Raw genomic sequence first — 20,939 nt, 5'->3', positions numbered from 1 at the left:
CAGTTTGTTCTCAGTTTTTAAGAGTCTCTTATGCTTTGGCTCTCTCCCACTCTAACCTCTTTTTTTTTTTTTCCTTCCCCTCCCTCATGGGTTCCTGTTAAGTTTCTCAGGATCCACATAAGAGTGAAACCATATGGTATCTGTCTTTCTCTGTATGGCTTATTTCACTTAGCATCACACTCTCCAGTTCCATCCACGTTGCTACAAAGGGCCATATTTCATTCTTTCTCATTGCCACGTAGTACTCCATTGTGTATATAAACCACAATTTCTTTATCCATTCATCAGTTGATGGACACTTAGGCTCTTTCCATAATTTGGCTATTGTGGAGAGTGCTGCTATAAACATTGGGGTACGAGTGCCCCTATGCATCAGTACTCCTGTCTCCCTTGGGTAAATTCCTAGCAGTGCTATTGCTGGGTCATAGGGTAGGTCTATTTTTAATTTTCTGAGGAACCTCCACACTGTTTTCCAGAGCGGCTGCACCAGTTTGCATTCCCACCAACAGTGCGAGAGGGTTCCCGTTTCTCCACATCCTCTCCAGCATCTATAGTCTCCTGATTTGTTCATTTTGGCCACTCTGACGGGCGTGAGGTGATATCTGAATGTGGTTTTGATTTGTATTTCCCTGATGAGGAGCGACGTTGAGCATCTTTTCATGTGCCTGTTGGCCATCCGGATGTCTTCTTTAGAGAAGTGTCTATTCGTGTTTTCTGCCCATTTCTTCACTGGGTTATTTGTTTTTCGGGTGTGGAGTTTGGTGAGCTCTTTATAGATTTCGGATACTAGCCCTTTGTCCGATATGTCATTTGCAAATATCTTTTCCCATTCCGTTGGTTGCCTTTTAGTTTTGTTGGTTGTTTCCTTTGCTGTGCAGAAGCTTTTTATCTTCATAAGGTCCCAGTAATTCATTTTTGCTTTTAATTCTCTTGCCTTTGGGGATGTGTCGAGTAAGAGATTGCTACGGCTGAGGTCAGAGAGGTCCTTTCCTGCTTTCTCCTCTAGGGTTTTGATGGTTTCCTGTCTCACATTCAGGTCCTTTATCCATTTTGAGTTTATTTTTGTGAATGGTGTGAGAAAGTGGTCTAGTTTCAACCTTCTGCATGTTGCTGTCCAGTTCTCCCAGCATCATTTGTTAAAGAGTCTGTCTTTTTTCCATTGGATGTTCTTTCCTGCTTTGTCAAAGATGAGTTGGCCATACGTTTGTGGGTCTAGTTCTGGGGTTTCTATTCTACTCCATTGATCTATGTGTCTGTTTTTGTGCCAATACCATGCTGTCTTGATGATGACAGCATTGTAGTAGAGGCTAAAGTCTGGGATTGTGATGCCTCCTGCTTTGGTCTTCTTCTTCAAAATTACTTTGGCTATTCGGGGCCTTTTGTGTTTCCATATGAATTTTAGAATTGCTTGCTCTAGCTTCGAGAAGAATGCTGGTGAAATTTTGATTGGGATTGCATTGAATGTGTAGATAGCTTTGGGTAGTATTGGCATTTTGACAATATTTACTCTTCCAATCCATGAGCAGGGAATGTCTTTCCATTTCTTTATATCTTCTTCAATTACCTTCATAAGCTTTCTATAGTTTTCAGCAGACAGATCTTTTACATCTTTGGTTAGATTTATTCCTAGGTATTTTATGCTTCTTGGTGCAATTGTGAATGGGATCAGTTTCTTTATTTGTCTTTCTGTTGCTTCATTGTTAGTGTATAAGAATGCAACTGATTTCTGTACATTGATTTTGTATCCTGCAACTTTGCTGAATTCATGTATCAGTTCTAGAAGACTTTTGGTGGAGTCTATTGGATTTTCCATGTATAATATCATGTCATCTGCAAAAAGCGAAAGCTTGACTTCATCTTTGCCAATTTGGATGCCTTTGATTTCCTTTTGTTGTCTGATTGCTGATGCTAGAACTTCCAGCACTATGTTAAACAACAGCAGTGAGAGTGGGCATCCCTGTCATGTTCCTGATCTCAGGGAAAAAGCTCTCAGTTTTTCCCCATTGAGGATGATGTTAGCTGTGGGCTTTTCATAAATGGCTTTTATGATGTTTAAGTATGTTCCTTCTATCCCGACTTTCTCAAGGGTTTTTATTAAGAAAGGGTGCTGGATTTTGTCAAAGGCCTTTTCTGCATCGATTGACAGGATCGTATGGTTCTTCTCTTTTTTTTTGTTAATGTGATGTATCACGTTGATCGATTTGCGAATGTTGAACCAGCCCTGCATCCCAGGAATGAATCCCACTTGATCATGGTGAATAATTCTTTTTATATGCTGTTGAATTCGATTTGCTAGTATCTTATTGAGAATTTTTGCATCCATATTCATCAGAGATATTGGCCTGTAGTTCTCTTTTTTTACTGGGTCTCTGTCTGGTTTAGGAATCAAAGTAATACTGGCTTCATAGAATGAGTCTGGAAGTTTTCCTTCCCTTTCTATTTCTTGGAATAGCTTGAGAAGGATACGTATTATCTCTGCTTTAAACGTCTGGTAGAACTCCCCTGGGAAGCCATCTGGTCCTGGACTCTTACTTGTTGGGAGATTTTTGATAACCAATTCAATTTCTTCGCTGGTTATGGGTCTGTTCAAGCTTTCTATTTCCTCCTGATTGAGTTTTGGAAGAGTGTGGGTGTTTAGGAATTTGTCCATTTCTTCCAGGTTGTCCAATTTGTTGGCATATAATTTTTCATAGTATTCCCTGATAATTGTATCTCTGAGGGATTGGTTGTAATAATTCCATTATCATTCATGATTTTATCTATTTGGGTCATCTCCCTTTTCTTTTTGAGAAGCCTGGCTAGAGGTTTGTCAATTTTGTTTATTTTTTCAAAAAACCAACTCTTGGTTTCGTTGATCTGCTCTACAGTTTTTTTAGATTCTATATTGTTTATTTCTGCTCTGATCTTTATTATTTCTCTTCTTCTGCTGGGTTTAGGCTGCCTTTGCTGTTCTGCTTCTGTTTCCTTTAGGTGTGCCGTTAGATTTTGTATTTGGGATTTTTCTTGTTTCTTGAGATAGGCCTGGATTGCAATGTATTTTCCTCTCAGGACTGCCTTCGCTGCGTCCCAAAGCGTTTGGATTGTTGTATTTTCATTTTCGTTTGTTTCCATATATTTTTAAATTTCTTCTCTAATTGCCTGGTTGACCCACTCATTCTTTAGTAGGGTGTTCTTTAACCTCCATGCTTTTGGAGGTTTTCCAGACTTTTTCCTGTGGTTGATTTCAAGCTTCATGGCATCGTGGTCTGAAAGTATGCATGGTATAATTTCAATTCTCGTATACTTACGAAGGGCTCTTTTGTGACCCAGTATATGATCTATCTTGGAGAATGTTCCAGGTGCACTCGAGAAGAAAGTATATTCTGTTGCTTTGGGATGCAGAGTTCTAAATATATCTGTCAAGTCCATCTGATCCAATGTGTCATTCAGGGCCCTTGTTTCTTTATTGACCGTGTGTCTAGATGATCTATCCATTTCTGTAAGTGGGGTGTTAAAGTCCCCTGCAATGACCACATTCTTATCAATAAGGTTGCTTATGTTTATGAGTAATTGTTTTATATATCTGGGGGCTCCGGTATTCGGCGCATAGACATTTATAATTGTTAGCTCTTCCTGATGGATAGACCCTGTAATTATTATATAATGCCCTTCTTCATCTCTTGTTACAGCCTTTAATTTAAAGTCTAGTTTGTCTGATATAAGTATGGCTACTCCAGCTTTCTTTTGGCTTCCAGTAGCATGATAAATAGTTCTCCATCCCCTCACTCTCAATCTAAAGGTGTCCTCAGATCTAAAATGAGTCTCTTGTAGACAGCAAATAGTTGGGTCTTGTTTTTTTATCCATTCTGATACTCTATGTCTTTTGGTTGGCGCATTTAATCCATTTACATTCAGTGTTATAGAAAGATACGGGTTTAGAGTCATTGTGATGTCTGTATGTTTTATGCTTGTAACGATGTCTCTGGTACTTTGTCTCACAGGATCCCCCTTAGGATCTCTTGTAGGGCTGGTTTAGTGGTGACAAATTCCTTCAGTTTTTGTTTGTTTGGGAAGACCTTTATCTCTCTTTCTATTCTAAATGACAGACTTGCTGGATAAAGGATTCTTGGCTGCATATTTTTTCTGTTCAACACATTGAAGATCTCCTGCCATTCCTTTCTGGCCTGCCAAGTTTCAGAAGAGAGATCAGTCACGAGTCTTATAGGTCTCCCTTTATAAGTTAGGGCACGTTTATCCCTTGCTGCTTTCAGAATTTTCTCTTTATCCTTGTATTTTGCCACCGTCACTATGATATGTCGTGCAGAAGATCGATTCAAGTTACGTCTGAAGGGAGTTCTCTGTGCCTCTTGGATTTCAGTGCCTTTTTCCTTCCCCAGATCTGGGAAGTTCTCAGCTCTTATTTCTTCAAGTACACCGTCAGCACCTTTCCCTCTCTCTTCCTCCTCTGGGATGCCAATTATGCGTATATTATTTCTTTTTAGTGTGTCACTTAGTTCTCTAATTTTCCCCTCATACTCCTGGATTTTTTTATCTCTCTTTTTCTCAGCTTCCTCTTTTTCCATAACTTTATCTTCCAGTTCACCTATTCTCTCCTCTGCCTCTTCAATCCGAGCCGTCGTCGTTTCCATTTTGTTTTGCATTTCGTCTAAAGTGCTTTCAGCTCCTTGTGACTGTTCCTTAGTCCCTTGATCTCTGTGGCAAGAGATTCTCTGCTGTCCTCTCTACTGTTTTCAAGCCCAGCGATTAATTGTATGACTATTATTCTAAATTCACTTTCTGTTATATTATTTAAATCCTTTTCGATCAGTTCATTAGCTGTTGTTATTTCCTGGAGATTCTTCTGAGGGGAATTCTTCCGTTTGGTCATTTTGGAGAGTCCCTGGAGTGGTGCGGACCTGCAGGGCACTTCCCCCGTGCTGTGGTGTATAACTGGAGCTGGTGGGCACAGTCGCAGTCAGACCTGGCGTCTGCCCCCAGCCCACCGCTGGGGCCACAGTCAGACTGGTGTGTGCCTTCTCTTCCCCTCCCCTAGGGGTGGGATTCACTGTGGGGTGGCGTGGCCGTCTGGGCTACTCGCACACTGCCGGGCTTGTGGTGCTGGGGATCTGGCGTATTAGCTGGGGTGGGTAGGCAAGGTGCAGGGGGCAGGAGGGGCAGGCTCAGCTCGCATCTCCTTAGGTGATCCACTTCAGGAGGGGCCCTGTGGCAGCGGGAGGGAGTCAGACCCGCTGCCGGAGGGGTGGCTCCGCAGAAGCACCGCGTTGGGTGTTTGCGCGGAGCGAGCAAGTTCTCTGGCGGGAACCGGTTCCCTTTGGGATTTTGGCTGGGGGATGGGCGAGGGAGATGGCGCTGGCGAGCGCCTTTGTTCCCCGCCAAACTGAGCTCTGTCGTCCGGGGGCTCAGCAGCTCTCCCTCCCTCTGTCCTCCAGCCTTCCCGCTTTCCGAGCAGAGCTGTTAACTTATGACCTCCCAGATGCTAAGCAAGTCCCGCCTGCTGTCAGAACACACTCCGTCCGGCCCCTCCGCTTTTGCGAGCCAGACTCGGGGGCTCCGCTTGGCCGGCGAGCCGCCCCTCCGCCCCGGCTCCCTCCCGCCGGTCCGTGGAGCGGGCACCGCCTCTCCACCCTTCCTCCCCTCTTCCGTGGGCCTCTCGTCGGCGCTTGGCTCCGGAGACTCCGTTCTGCTAATCCTCTGGCGGTTTTCTGGGTTAGTTAGGCAGGTGTAGGTGGAATCTAAGTGATCCGCAGGACGCGCGGTGAGCCCAGCGCCCTCCTACACCGCCATCTTCCCCTATCTCCAGAATTCTCTTTTTAAAATACGAATCGCTTCACGTCAGATCTCTTGTGCAACCCCCCCGACGACTTTACAATGCATTTGGACGTAAGCCGAACTCCTCACTGTGCTCCCAGTCTGGCACCTGCCTGCCTTCCTGAGCTCACTTGCTACATCTCGTGCTCCCCCGCGCTCAGCCCCCGCGCTCAGCCCCCCCCGCTCAGCCCCCGCGCTCAGCCCCCCCGCTCAGCCCCCCCGCTCAGCCCCCGCGCTCAGCCCCCCCGCTCAGCCCCCCCGCTCAGCCCCCGCGCTCAGCCCCCCCCCGCTCAGCCCCCCCGCTCAGCCCCCGCGCTCAGCCCCCCCCGCTCAGCCCCCGCGCTCAGCCCCCCCGCTCAGCCCCCCGCGCTCAGCCCCCGCGCTCAGCCCCCCCGCTCAGCCCCCCCGGCCTCCAGCAGCAGCACCTGCTCCTCCTTGAAATGGTTACATGAACTCTTCCCTCTGCCTGGAAACTTCTGCCCCCAGCCTTTTCCCGGATGGCTCCTCCTCGCTCTTCTCTATCCTATCATCCGTTCCGTCTTCTTCCCGTCACCTACCGCTACCTGACCTTTTCTTATTTCCTCGCTCATCTCTCCGTGACTCTCTTGTGCCACCGGAATGCAAGGTGCATGGGAACACGGACCTTGTGTGTCTGTCCACCTTTGAATCCCCAGCACCTCCAACAGCATCTGGCACATAGCTGGCTCTCAACTATGTAAATGGGGTCAAAGGAGTGTCTGTTGGCCAATGACCCATAGTTTGTGTCTCACCAACAATGGGAAAATGGGGCCATTTTTATGGATAAGGGATGTCACGTCCCCTCAAGACACTAACATTTTCTCTTTACTTGGTTCAGAAAGTCAAATATGTTTCAGGCATTTTCTAAAGCATAAAAGTGAGTATAGATATAGATAGGGAAGTTAATTTAACTGTACTTGGAAATTAATAAGTTGCATATAGTTTATAATCTGTGCAAGTAAAGTTGTTGATTAAACCTCAGTTATGTAAATTCTCTTACGTTATAGCTTTTATATAACTGCGTCTTTGAAGAGGGAAACAAACAATTTCCAAGGAGTAAATAAGTAGGAAAGACTCTCTGTGAAACATTCTGGGTACTTATAAATTTTATTAAAAAAATTTTTTTTTAATGTTTATTTATTTTTGAGAGAGAGACAGAGCGCGACCGGGGGAGGGGCAGAGAGGAGGGAGACACAGAATCCGAAGCGGGCTTCAGGCGCCGAGCTGTCAGCACAGAGCCCGATGCGGGGCTCGAACTCACCGTGGGGGGGCTCGATGTGGGGACCGTGAGATCGTGACCTGAGCCTAAGTCGGACGGTTAACCGACTGAGCCACCCGGGCGCCCCAACATTCTGGATATCATTCACAACATTTTATACCAATTTAACACCCCCCTCACTAGATGGATTTTTGAGGCTTCTGGTGAAGCCTGCATTATTTTATGTTCATAAATGCTTTCTTTCAAATCAAAAAGAATTTTTACCTGTCCTTTCATAAAATGTCAGAAACGTACTTCCTTAACAAAAATCAGCTTTTTTGGACGAGGTTCTGTTACTGGTGAGACTTACTCCTGAAGCCACGTGACTTTATGCATAGGAAGCAAAATAAATACTGAAGTGCTGTCCTTTTCCCTGCTTCTTTCACCAGCATTTTGTCCGATGGATGAATGGCAGCTGTATAGAATGCCCTCCTCAGAAGGGGGAGGAAGAAGAACTCGTTGTAATAAGCTTTTACGATGATATCTCCCTGAACCCTCAGATAATTGAACAAGCTGTCATGATCCCCCAAAACGTCCACAGGATTCTGATCAGTCTCATGAAGTACCTCCAGAAATGGAAGAGGTATCGACCTCTCTGGAAGTTGGACAAAGCCATCGTGATGGAGAAATTCGCCTCCAAGAAACCTCCTTGTGTGTCCTATGATGCAAAGTTGCAGTTCTATTCCAAGATTGCCCAAGAAGTCATGCGCCACCCCTTAGTTAAGGACGAGCATTGCATCCGGCTGCAGCTGGGGCCTCTGGCGAACACGGTGCAGGAAAACGCCAGGTCCTGGGTGACCTCGCTGGGAAAGCTTCTCAACGAGTCGGCCAGGGAGGAACTCTATCACCTCCACGAAGAGATGGAGGTATCGCTGGGTTTAATTGCACTACTTCTCGTGAAAATCACGTCTCCGTTGGGGACTGTGTTTTCTAGGTTTATTTGCTGTCCTTTGACCTCTCTTTTGCAGAGCCTGGCCAAAAACCTGAAGAAGAGCCCCAGTACCCTTGAAGACCTCAAGTTTGTCCTTGCAACGATTGCAGAAATTAGAAGTAAATCTTTGGTCATGGAACTGAGATACAGGGATGTCCAGGAGCGATACCGCACCATGGCAATGTATAATCTCTTTGTGAGTGAACAGTTTCCTTTCTTTAAAAGGATTTTTTTAAATGTGTATTTACCTGAGAGAGAGAGAGAACATGCATGAGAGGGGCAGAGAGAGAGGATTGGAAGCGGGTTCCGTGCTGAAAGCAGAGAGCCCGACGCCGGGCCCGAACCCGCGAATGGTGAGATCATGACCTGAGCCGAAGTCAGACGCTTAACTGACTGAGCCACCCAGGCGCCCCCTGGATTTTCTTAAGCATTTTTACAGTTGGGTTGAATTCTAAGACCCTTGTCAGAAATACTTCTCAACGATGACTTTAAGTAATAAAATTTAAATGTAGAGCAACCCCACAGTTATTCAGAATAATGAAAACAGATTATTTCTTGATCTGGTATGGCTCAGGTTGTATTTTTCTTTGGAGAGCGTGTCAATTCTCCCCCTCCCCTCCCCCTGTTTCTGGTGTTAATTTCCTTTCATAAAGGGCTTCCACAAAATAAGCGGGAGGGAGGAGAGTCGGAGAGGGTTAAGATAATAAAAGAGACGGGTAGCGGCACATAGCTGCCTTTATTACAGTTGCCTTTATTACAGTTGTTCAGGGTGGTTCGAAGGAACTTTAGAAGTCCCTGGAGGAGTTTGGGGGGGGCCTGGCCTCTCCCTGAAACTGTATACAAAATTTTGCATACTGTGCCTCACATGCACGCAGAAAGAATCAGCTGGAGAAACAAACTAGAAGAAGCAAATAGCTGCCGTAAGTCCGCACCTGCATCAGACTTGTGTTGCAGCCTTTATGTTCCTTGACTGCTCTGAACACCTTCACTGAGCAGTCACCCTGAAAGCTAGAGATCCTCTCGTCATAAAATTGCACAGTATGCAAAACGTACACTTTTAGAATTATAATAAAAGTTCCCAATTTTGTCTGTTTCCTTTAGCTTTTTACTTTTTCATTAAAAATTGTTTTTAAATGTTTTTATTTATTTTTGAGACAGAGACAGGGCATGAGCGAGGGAGGGGCAGAGAGAGAGGGAGACACAGAATCCGAAGCGGGCTCCAGACCGAGCTGTTGGCACAGAGCCTGACGCGGGGCTCAGACTCACCAGCCGTGAGATCATGACCTGGGCCGAAGTCGGACGCTCAACCGACTGAGCCACCCAGGCGCCCCTTTTGTTTCCTTTATTAAGTAAAATTATTTGAGACTCCATTAGGGTCTGCTTATGTTGTCTGTGTGTCTCTTGGTTTCCTTCGAGTCATTTTGATCCTTACCTACCTGTTATTTCTGATTGAGTTCTGCACATTGTACATGACAAATTTGTAGAAAGAGTTGGAGGCTCCAGATGTTATATTTCATCAGGGGAGATTTCTTTTTGCTTCTGATAGACAGCACAGCTAGATGCATCAGCAAGCTAAGATAACCTTATTTTAATTAGAGATTAAGTTGAGCTGAAACTGGGTCCTAGTTTATGAAGGGCTTATCTGTCTACGGTATCTCTCTTTCTGTGTTATCTGCTTATTTTTAAAAATGATTTTATCCTGATTTTGTTTTCATCATAAATATATAGTTTTTCTTTCTTTCAAAAAATATTTATTTATTTTTTGGAGAGCACAAGCGAGGGAGGGGCAGAGAGAGGTGGACAGAGGACCTGAAGCGGGCTCTGCGCTGACAGGCTGACAGCAGCGAGCCCGACGCGGGGCTCGAACTCACGAACCGTGAGATCATGACCTGAGCTGAAGTCGGGTGCTCAACCGACGGAGCCACCCAGGTGCCTCAAATATATAATGTTTCTAATTCAAGCAGTTTTTTTGTGGATTCAAATGACCGAGCCTGCTGTTGTCACAAGTGGAAATCCCTAGGCAGTAGCTTTGACCGGAATTTCAGTTCCAAATTTCTGGCCATTTATTGTTTGTCCTGTTTCTTTGTCAGCCTCCCGATGCAGAGAAAGAACTGGTTGACAACATTAAAAGCATGTGGTCAAATCTGTTCAATGAGTCCATGAATGTGGACCATTCTCTTGGGGGCATAAAGAGAACGTTCACAGAGGTACCTTTTAACATTTTTTACTTTCTGAGTAAAGATATGGACAAATGCCCATCGGGATAAATTAACGCAACCCTGCCCTTTGCAGATTACTCGAGGTGAAATATTAAACTACAAACAGCAGATAGAGGAATTTGCAAAGCGTTTTTATCGTGAAGGCCCTGGTTCTATTGGTGATGATCTTGATAAAGGTAAGAACGTCCACGTTGGGCTTCCTGAGGTAGCGGAGTATGTTTTGCTTAAGGATGTTATGGGACTATGGAATGGAGCAGTGGTTCTTAACTTGCCTGGACACTGGGTTCACCTGAGGATCCTGACAAACCCGGTGACTCCTGGCGTCCAGATCCAAATAGTCTAATTCTCTTGCTCTGGGGGTGGGGGGTGATCCAGATGCCAAGACTTTTAAAACTCTCATGGGAATCTAATGTGCAGCCCAAGTTGAGCCACTTAGAGGGATAATGTGAAGGAGGCACAATTTTCTCTTAAAAACTTTTTTTTAATGTTTATTTATTTTTGAGGGAGAGACAGAAAGAGAGAGGGAGAGAGCGTGTGTGGGTGAGTGGCGGAGAGAAAGGGAGACACAGAATCCCAAGCAGGCTCCGGGGTCTGAGCCGTCAGCACAGAGCCCGACGCAGGGCTTGAACTCATGAGCTGTGAGATCATGACCTGAGCCGAAGTCAGACGCTTAACCGACCGAACCACCCAGGCACCCCAGGAGACCGAATTTTCTAACTGGAGAGGTTTGCACATGGACCTGGCCGTCTGGTTTCCATTAGAAAGAGAGATAAAGTTGTGGTAATTCTAAATGTGTCTTCCTGGATGGCTTCTATTTATTTACTTATTTGCCAGGAGTAGAACTTTTAGCCGTTTTTGAAAAGGAGCTCACGAGACATGAAAAGAACCGCCAGGAGTTGGCTAATGCGGAGAAACTTTTCGATCTTCCGATTACAATGTACCCAGAGCTGCTCAAAGTGCAGAAGGAGATGAACAACCTGAGGACCATTTATGACCTCTACGAAGCGCTGAAGGTGAGCGTCCGCCCACAGACCCCGCCTCCCTGAAGGCAGTGTGAGTGTTGACTCGGCCAAGCGGGTTTTGGTGCCGCCGTAATTAAGAGCCCGGGGCGGATTTCATGGAAGCTCTCGCTTTGGCTCTTGGGAAGTAGTAACTGCCAGTGGATCCGGGGTCTCCATTTGGGGTGATGGGAAAGTTCTGGAGCTAGATGGGGGTGATGGCTGCACACCATGGTGAATGTACTCGACACCGCCGAATCGTACATTTGAAAGTGGTTAAAATGGTACATGCTGCGTTATGTGTATTTTTCCACAATAATAAAAAAGAAAATTCTCTTTGCTGGTTGGGGCTTGGTTAAGGAGGGGGGTGAACCATTTAAGAAATTACAAGAAATTAAAAGTAGCAAATAGCATGACATTTGGATGCCTCTCTTTAACATATGTTCCCGGTGCAAATTCGTACCATTCCTTTATTCATCCCTCTGTCTCTTCACTCCGTTCTGTACAGCCCAGTGCTGTGCTGGTTGGGAGTAGGGTCCAGAAAGGAGGTGCATCTGTTCGTCCCACTCCTGCCCTTCTTGAACCCCCAGGAGAGGCTGACTGCGTTAGTCTGGGTTCTTCCAAGAAACAGAACCAATGGACACCAAACAGATTTATTATAAGGAATCGGCTTATATAGGAATGGAGACCGGAAGTCCCAAGGTCTGGGGTCAACAGGCTGGAGACCCAGGACAGCTGATGGGGTATCTCCAGCTCAGGTCTGAGCTTGAAGGCGGAAGACTGATGTCCCAGCTGGAAGACAGGCAGAGAGAGAGAGGATTCTCTCTCACTCAAGTTTTCTCTCTAGCCCTTCAGTGGATTGGATGAGACCCACCCACAGAGGGGAGGGAAATTACCTTTACTCAGGCCACTGTTTCAAATGTCAATTTTACCCAGAAACACCCTGGAAAACATTGTCCAGAATAATGTTTAACCAAATATCTGGGCACCTGTGGCCCAGTCAAGTTCACACATAAAATTAACCATCACACTGACCCATGAGAGAATCGCCATACCGCTCTGATATGTGACAGGAATATGGTAGACAGAGCGCCATGGGGCTCAGAGGGGGAAGGAGGTGGCCCAGGGAGGTGGCCTTTGAGCAGGACTCTGAATCAGTTTTTTCCCCGGCGTGGCCATTGGATTTGGGGCCCATCCTACCCCAACGTGACCTCATCTTATATCTGCAAAGACCTGACTTCCAAATAAGATCACATTCTGAGGTCCCAGGGGGACATGAATTCTAGGTGGTGGGGGGGGGGGGCAAGCTTCAGCCCCCGTACACCCGGGAGTGGGATACACGGAGAAGAGGGGCCAAACCTGGAGCACTCCAGCATCGCATACCACGGGAAGATGCCTGAAAAGGAAGGGAGGACAGGGAGTGGCCTGGGAGGTAGGATAGGGGGCCAGACTGAAGAGCGTGAGGTCTCGGAAGCCGAGTGACGAAAGCGTTTCAGGGGGCGGGACTGTCAACCTGCCGTGCATCCGATCAAGTGGGAGGGCGATTAGCAGTGACCACCGCGTCTCACGTCACGGAAACCACTGTGACCTTGGAAAGAAACATCTCGATGGAGCGGTGGTCGTGGACGCCTGATTAGAGTGAGTCCGAGGGATTTGCCCACAAGAAAAGGAAGCACAGGTCCCCGCAAAGACGTTTACATGAATGTCCACGGCAGCTTTATTTGCAATAGCCCAGGACCAGAAAAAACCCAATACCCCCCAGGTGGATGGCTAAAGAAACTGTGGTACAGCCATCGCATGGAATGCTACTCAGTAGTAGAAAGGATTGGACTGCTGTTGCACCGGGGCGACAACATGGACGGGTCTCAAAAATCTTGCTGAGATATAAGATCGTACATCCTGGATGATTCCATTTACCTAAAATTCTAGAACGGGCCAACGAAGTTATCACGGCAGAGAGCAGGGCAGCATTTGCCCGGGAATGGGAGGGGGGTTACAGAGAGGCGGGAGGAGACCTCCGAGAGCTACGAAGGAGTTCACGATCTCGACTGTGGTGACGGTCCCGTGCGTGTGCACACAGGCCAGAGTTTGCGACGTTGTGCACTTGGACACAACCAGTTGTGTCCGCACGCCAGCCGATCCTCGATAAAGCTTGAGGAAGAGAGAATGGGAAGAGAGGAGTCAGAAACCCCGGATCTGGACAGCTTTTCCAATGTGTTTTGTTGCAAAGGGAAGCAGAGAACTGAGGAGCTGTGTGTGGAAGGGAGGAGGGGTCAGGGTAGTTTTTTTTAAGGCGGGAGAAATTAGAGTGGGGGTTTGCATAGTGATCCAGTAAGGAGGAAACGTGGGTGAGAGGAGACAGAAGGGAGACTTCCTCGAATGATGTCTGGTGTCCATGAGTTGGTGGGAAAGGGTGGGGTTGGGACGTGGCCTCAGGTAGGAGGCGGGTGTGGTCATACGGGGAAGGCAGAGCGTGTGCATAGAGATGCTTCTAGTGGGAGATGTTGAACGTTCGGTTATGATTGTGTCGGTCTCCCCGGGGACGTGCACAGCAAGATCATCAGCGGAGATGAGGGCAGGGGGGTGGCTGGTTGAGGCTAACAAGGCAGGGGTGAGGTGGTGGTCTGGGAGAATAGGCCCCAAGGGAAAGCCACATTAGGGCCCTGGATTTAGACGGAGGCCAGTGAGAGAGGCTGAGTGTCCTCCGCCGTCATGGTTGGCTGCCCTGGTGTAGGTGTTGAGCACTGAGGAACGTTGAGTGTCGAGGAGCGGATTTAACCACAGTTGTGGTTTTCCAAATGTACTTGGTGAAAGAAGGGACGAGAAAGAGTGGAGGGAAAAAGGCCTTGTAATGATTGCCAGGCTGTAGGTTCAGGCGTAGAAACTGCAAGAAGTACTTTGGTTTCTTTATGATTTCATTCTAATTTATCACTTATTGAATTTTTGCAAAAAAGAGGTAATACATTTGTGGGTGTCATCTCAAAATAATTCAGAAAGTGGGGCACCTGGGTGGCTCAGTCAATTCAGCATCCACCTCTTTGATCTTGGCTCAGGTTGTGATCTCACAGTTTGTGAGTTCAAGCCCCGCATCAGGCTCTGTGCTGACAGCTCTGAGCCTGCTGGGGATTCTTTCTCTCCCCCTCTCTCTCTGCCCCTCCCCTGCTTGTTCCCTCGCTCTCTCACAATAAATAAGTAAATTTAAATAAATAATCCAGAAAGCTGTTTGAGCTTTTAATATCTTTTTAGAAGACCAAGAGGTGAAAAATAGTAAATGCATCTTCAGGTCCTTTATACCTAAGTCAAAAACAATTACCATGTGTATATTTCATCAATTAACACAGTTTTCTGTGAAATACATTTTGTGACTCGAAGCAAATCCGTCAAGCCTGGATGTCACCGGTTGCAAATGCAAATGTTTCGAGATGGTGAATTTCACGCAAGACAGTACTTCTTATGTTAAATCTCAGGAAAATACATCATGGAAAATCTTTTGGGTGTGATAATCAGGAAGGATTATCTAAATTACGAGCGTTTTGGTTTCTGATTTTATACTTCTCATTTTCCTCCCTTGGAAAGGAAGACATACTTTTGGATTCCACACATCCTTAGAGACAGCATTATTTTGGCGGGGCCTTGAAAAAGTTGGAATTCTTTTGTTTGTATTTTGGAGCCTTTAACCAATCGTTCCTTTGTGAGTCTGAGGTTTTTGTGGCCAGATGGGTGATGATATCTGAAAAGGAGGGAGCATGACCACGTGTTGAGTAGCGGCTGTTCCGGTCAAAGGCAGTTTTGTTACTGGGACTATTTCTTGTCCGTTTCTAGGTTGCAAAAGAAGAATGGTCTCAGACCCTCTGGATCAACCTGAATGTTCAGTTCCTCCAGGAGGGAATTGACAGTTTTCTCAGGTCCCTCAGAAGGCTCCCCCGGCAGGTCCGAAACCTATCTGTGGCCTATCATTTGGAAGCAAAAATGAAGGCTTTCAAAGACTCAGTTCCTTTATTACTTGACTTGAAGCATGAAGCACTAAGAGACAGGTTTGTTTTGTCCTGTTGGCTGTTGTGGAAGGGGGGGGAGTTTTGGTTTAAAATCTATCCTTGCTTGGGTCTGATGACAAAGTACAAGGTTTCAACAGCAATGCAGAACGCTGAAATATGCAGGTAAGAGTTTTATGGTATTGTTTCCATGTGAAGTTTCTATTCAATTATCAGCTGTAAGGATTCTCCAATTTTTTAAACTTGTTTTTTTTTTAATCTTTTTTTTTTTTTTTTTTTACAGTTTATTTCATTTATTTATTTATTTAGAGCGTGTGCATGCATGCCAGTGTGGGAGAGGCAGAGAGTGAGGGGGAGAGAGAGAATCCCAAGCAGGCTCTGCCCTGTCAGCTCAGACAGAGCCTGATGTGGCTCTTGAACCCACGAACCACGAGATCATGACCCGAGCTGAAGTCAAGGGACGGACACTCGACAGACTGAGCCACCCAGGTGCCCCTCTCCTATTTTCTTTTATTTTTTAAAAACAAACACTGCCAGATATAAACTCGCATTCGTGGATGCTTCATTCTTATGGTTTAGAAAAAATAGCAAGGGATCTAGATCAGCGCCATCCAGCAGAAACACATGACCCAGACATGTCATTTAAAATTTTTCCAGCAGCTGCACCAAAGAAGTAAAAGAAAACGGGTAAAAATAATTTTAGTAATATATTTTAACTAGCCCAATATATACAAAACATTATCATTTCAATCTGTAATCAATATGAAACATGACTCACAAGATATTTTATGCTCTTCTCCAAAAAATGTGTTGCAACCTGGCATGTATTTTACGCCTACAGAACCTTTCAGTCTGGACCCCCCCACAGCTCAGATGCTCGAAAGCGACACGTGACTTGTGGCTGCCATACTGGACAGAGCAGGTGTCACTAGAGGTCGCTGGTTTTTCAACGGAATAACCAGTCCTGAGGGTGCGATGGGGGAGATTCGCTCCTCATTTGTCCGTGATGGTCCAGACGTGGCCCCACACGGACAGGAATTAGTAGGAACTTTGTGAGTCCCGTTTTCTCTGCCGTGATCCTCTCTTCCTCCATCGTGTTTCCCAGCATGTGGGTAGAGAGTCACGGAATGGCATCCAGTGACGTCATTCTGCTCAGCAAGAAAGCCATGCCAGACAATTCCCTTCCAATCCTCGCGATGAGTGAGTAAGCCTCTCTTCGGTGCCAGGTGCGTCTCGGACATCTCTCTACACCCGTGGATCTCCCTTCAGCAGGTGCAGGTGGCCCTCAGGCCCGGGGCGACATGGGTTCCAAGCCCGTCTTTGTCACTGTTCTACAGGGCCACTTGGGCGCTCACTTTGATCTATGCATTCCTCAGTTTTCCCAACTAGATACAAGAGGTATTTTCTAGCTAAAGTTCCCTGTTCTTTTGACGCCACAACCCAGTGCTTCCTAGACTTAGATCGTTTCTTAACCATTTTTGTCCCATCTCCACCAATATCACGTATACTGTCACTACTCTGTTTGTTTCCCATCAGCTTATTCTTTTTTACTCGAGTGTGTTCCAAGAAGAAGGTTACACCACCATTATAAATGGGAAAACCAAAAGCTTTTGCCATGAATAGAAAGTAATTATAAAAATAAAAAACATTTAGGGCCTCCTGGGTGGCTCAATCGGTGAAGCGTCCGACTTCGGCTCAGGTCATGATCTCCCGGTTCGTGAGTTCGAGCCCCGCGTCGGGCTCTGTGCTGACGGCTCGGAGCCTGGAGCCTGCTTCCGATTCTGTGTCTCCCTCTCTCTCCTCCCCTCCCCCACTTGCACTGTCTCCCTCTCTCTCTCCAAAGTAAATAAACATTAAAATGAAAGTTAAAAAGAACACATTTAAAAAACTTTAGCTTAAAACTGTTGCCTGTGGCTCAGCCGGAGGCCTCCCCTGGACGCAAGGTGAATAACCGTGAAGAGGTGTTACAGCCCCAGCCGCACCGAGCCTGACACATTCTCTTGGATGTAATCAAACAAATGGAGGGGAACTGCAAAGGGAACTCCTTTCTCCCTGGCGACTCAGAGTTACTCATGCGGTGACACCTGTGCCCCGTTCACCCCCCACCAGGGCTGTGATGCCCCCTACTTCATATCAGCCCCTGGCTTGGGCCTGAGAATACAGGGGAATGAACAGTAGATTCTCCTTTCTGACCATTTCTGGCTTGGGCGTTGTTTTTTAAGTTTTATTTTTTGGTGGATTTTTACAGTAAAATCTGTGATTCGGCGCTTAGTGCTTATATGCTGGATATGTGGCATTTTGCTGGTCCAGGACCACGTTTAGCTGTTTTATTATATTCATTGCATATAAACAGAACCGTTAAAAAAAAAAAAAAAGGCGGGGCGCCTGGGTGGCTCAGTCGATTGAGCGTCCGACTTCGTTCGGCTCAGGTCATGATCTCGCCGTCTGTGGGTTCGAGCCCCGCGTCGGGCTCTGTGCTGACAGCTCAGAGCCTGGAGCCTGCTTCGGATTCTGTGTCTCCCTCTCTCTCTGCCCCTCCCTGACTCATGCTCTCTCTCTGTCTCAGAAATAAACAAACACTAAAAAAATTAAAAAAAAAATGCAAATCCATAGGCCAAATGCAAACCTTAAAAGAAGACCAGATCGGGTGGAGTGCTTTGCTGCTCAATGCTTCTGCGTGCACAGATCCTCCTGCCTATAGGGGATCCCTTCTTACTGTCTCCATCATTTGGTGGTTTTTCGCATAGCTCTGAAAGCAATTTGTGATTATTTAATGCACAGATTTGTGTTAGCGTGTGCTGGCCGTGTCCCCGAGGACGTGGTAGCGTTCCCGTGGGCAGGAGCCTTGCCCTTTGTCACGGGCACCTCTGACGGCTAGCCCACTGCCTGGCGCAGATCTAAGAGTGAGATAAATACTGACCAAATGCACGGCAGCTCACAGCTTTCACCAGGGTCTCAAACAGGCTGAGTGAGCCGACAGAGGTCAAGATCACTAGTCTGTATATAGACTCTGTGACGGAAGCAGGTTCCAAAAAGTCAAAAGCTGCCTATTTTCTTACGTGGTTGGGAAGACTAGCCATGCAAGAGTGTTTCTTGATGGAGGTTGTTTCCTGGGTTCGATTCTGGAAGCCAGGGGGATTTTGGAAAACTTTGGAGATGCGATTCCAATGATGTCCTCAATGAATGGGGTTCGTCCTGTGATTTAAGTGGGAATAATGAAATCCATCACTGAATCCAGGAAGCACAAAGGTTTTAATGCGGGTGCTTTCAGGCATTGGAAAGAACTTATGGAAAAAACAGGCGTAACGTTTGAAATGACAGAGACGTTCACCTTGGAGAACATGTTTGCCATGGAACTTCACAAACACACGGATGTTCTCAGTGAGATCGTAACGGCTGCCATCAAGGAGATCGCCATTGAGAAAGTAAGGCGGGTATAAAACAGCTTAGAAAAGAAAACTATTTTTATCTTAATTTATTTGAATTCCAGTATAGTTAACATACAGTGTTATTAGTTTCAGAGAATTATTTTTTTTTAATTATTATTTTTTTTTAACGTTTATTTATTTTTGAGACAGAGCATGAACGGGGGAGGTCACAGAGAGAGGGAGACACAGAATCCGAAACAGGCTCCAGGCTCTGAGCTGTCAGCACAGAGCCCGATGCGGGGCTCGAACCCACGGACCGTGAGATCATGACCTGAGCCGAACGAAGTCGGACGCTCAACTGACCAAGCCACCCAGGCGCCCCACAGAGAATTATTTTTTTAACGCCAAGAGAAAATTGTTTGTTCTAGTGCTTGTATTTGAGTAATAAAGAATTATTTGCTCTAGGGGAGTCTGGGTGGCTCAGTCAGTTAAGCATCTGGCTCTCTCTCTCTCTCTCTCTTTTACATTTATTTATTTTGGAGAGAGAGTGAGAGCGAGCGAGCACAAACAGAAGGGGACCAGAGAGACAGGGAGACACAGAATCTGAAGCAGGCTCCAGGCTCCGAGCCATCAGCACAGAGCCCGATGCAGGGCTTGAACCCACAAACTGCGGGATCATGACCTGAGCTGAAGTCGGATGCCTAACCGATTGAGCCATCCAGGTACCCCTTGTCTCTCTTAATTTCAGCCCAGGTCATGATCTCACAGTCCTAAGATTGAGGCCCAAGTCGAGCTCTATGCTGAGTGTGGAGCCTGCTTGGGATTCTCTCTCTCTGCTCCTCTCTCCTGCTAGTACTCTTTCTTTCTCAAAAACAACAAAGTAATAAAAAATGAAAACAAGAATTATTTGCTTAAGAAATAGGGCTTCTGCCTTGGTTAAATTTTTGTTGTTCTAAATTATCATTTCACCTCCAATGTATTTATTAAAGAAAGAATGGATGTTGATGGTACAAAACGGACAAATCGCAATTCTGCTGCCTGAAGATAATTATTTCAGCGTATATGTAAAAACACAGGGGAGACACATGCATCCACATGCATATACACACATGCACACGCTATACAAATAGTCACACAAACGTGTCAACGTACCTGCACAGTGTATATACCCATATACATACATCCACATGCACGCACGTGTACATAAATGCTCATACCATATAGACATAGGTACACGACACCACGTATACGTGTGCACATACACATCATACACACATACGTGTAAATAGCGATGCAGCTGCTTTCTGAAAATATAATCATAAGTAGGCATATTACTCTGTAATTTGATTTTCTTGCTTAACAGTAAACACGGGAGCAGGACCTCCCAGGTATGCAAGAGGCAGACTAGGAGACTTTAGACCCTGGTTCTAGAGCCAAGTGAACTGGCCGAGCTGCTCTTTGAGCACCCAGTTCCCATCGCTCTAAAACGTGGGTAATAGCCCTTACTTCACTAGGGTGCTTTGGGCACCGAAGGTGATCACGTATGCAAGTGCTTGGTAAGTAATGACCAGGGTCACTGTGACAGGCTCTCCACTTACCTGGGAAACTGACACAGACTCTGGCTTGAGCAGTTGACCAAAGGCAAGCTCAGGAAGTTGCTGTGGGGTTTGGAGTTCTGTTTTTCCAACGTATGTGTCCGAACCACTCTTTTCGTATTCCTGACCAGGCTGTGAAGGAAATCTTGGACACGTGGGAAAGCATGAAGTTCACCGTGGTCAAGTATTACAAAGGCACACAGGAGCGAGGCTACATCTTGGGATCGGTGGACGAAATCATCCAGTGCCTTGATGACAACACGGTCAACCTCCAAAGCATCTCAGGAAGCAGATTTGTGGGGCCTTTTCTGCAAACTGTTCACAAATGGGAAAAAACACTTTCTCTAATAGGGGAAGTCATTGAGGTGAGAGAAAACCAGGAAAGCACTTTTGTATGAGAAGACTTTCTGCTCAGACACTGATGACTCTCTGACATACTTTTTCTGGGTTGATGTATTTTGGGGTGTGTGTGGGCACGATTACAGGAGTCCATCTGGGTTTTTATTTCAACAAATGCATTTTTAAATTCCACAATTCTTCTTTTTCCTATGTCCCTATTCTTTTTTTTTTTATATAAAGTTTATTTTGTCTTTGAGAGAGACAGAGAAGTACGAGTGGGGGAGGGGCAGAGAGAGAGGGAGACAGAGAATCCTAAGCAGGCTCCGAGCTGTCGTGCAGAGCCTGACGAGGGGCTTGAACCCGCTCATCTGTCCCTATTCTTGTTTAATTCTGTCCTGTTCTTGTTGCCAGGA

The 20,939-nt window shown here is 46.1% G+C and overlaps 1 protein-coding gene across 4 annotated transcripts in view; it reads left to right on the top strand.

The window, feature by feature from the left end:
- The window catches only part of DNAH10 (dynein axonemal heavy chain 10), a 151,881-nt gene that overhangs the window by 52,593 nt on the left and 78,349 nt on the right, over positions 1-20,939 (top strand). For all 4 annotated transcript variants that reach the window (XM_042961467.1, XM_042961466.1, XM_042961468.1 and 1 more), the window contains 8 exons: positions 7,474-7,950; positions 8,053-8,211; positions 10,106-10,222; positions 10,308-10,410; positions 11,069-11,247; positions 15,055-15,266; positions 18,496-18,649; positions 20,319-20,552. In XM_042961467.1, the coding sequence (XP_042817401.1) occupies positions 7,474-7,950; positions 8,053-8,211; positions 10,106-10,222; positions 10,308-10,410; positions 11,069-11,247; positions 15,055-15,266; positions 18,496-18,649; positions 20,319-20,552 (1,635 nt within the window). The remainder of the gene's footprint in view (positions 1-7,473; positions 7,951-8,052; positions 8,212-10,105; positions 10,223-10,307; positions 10,411-11,068; positions 11,248-15,054; positions 15,267-18,495; positions 18,650-20,318; positions 20,553-20,939) is intronic.

Source organism: Panthera tigris, chromosome D3 (genome assembly GCF_018350195.1).
Source record: "Panthera tigris isolate Pti1 chromosome D3, P.tigris_Pti1_mat1.1, whole genome shotgun sequence".
In the NCBI taxonomy this organism is placed as follows: domain Eukaryota; kingdom Metazoa; phylum Chordata; class Mammalia; order Carnivora; family Felidae; genus Panthera; species Panthera tigris.
This window is presented reverse-complemented; position numbering and strand designations above follow the sequence as displayed.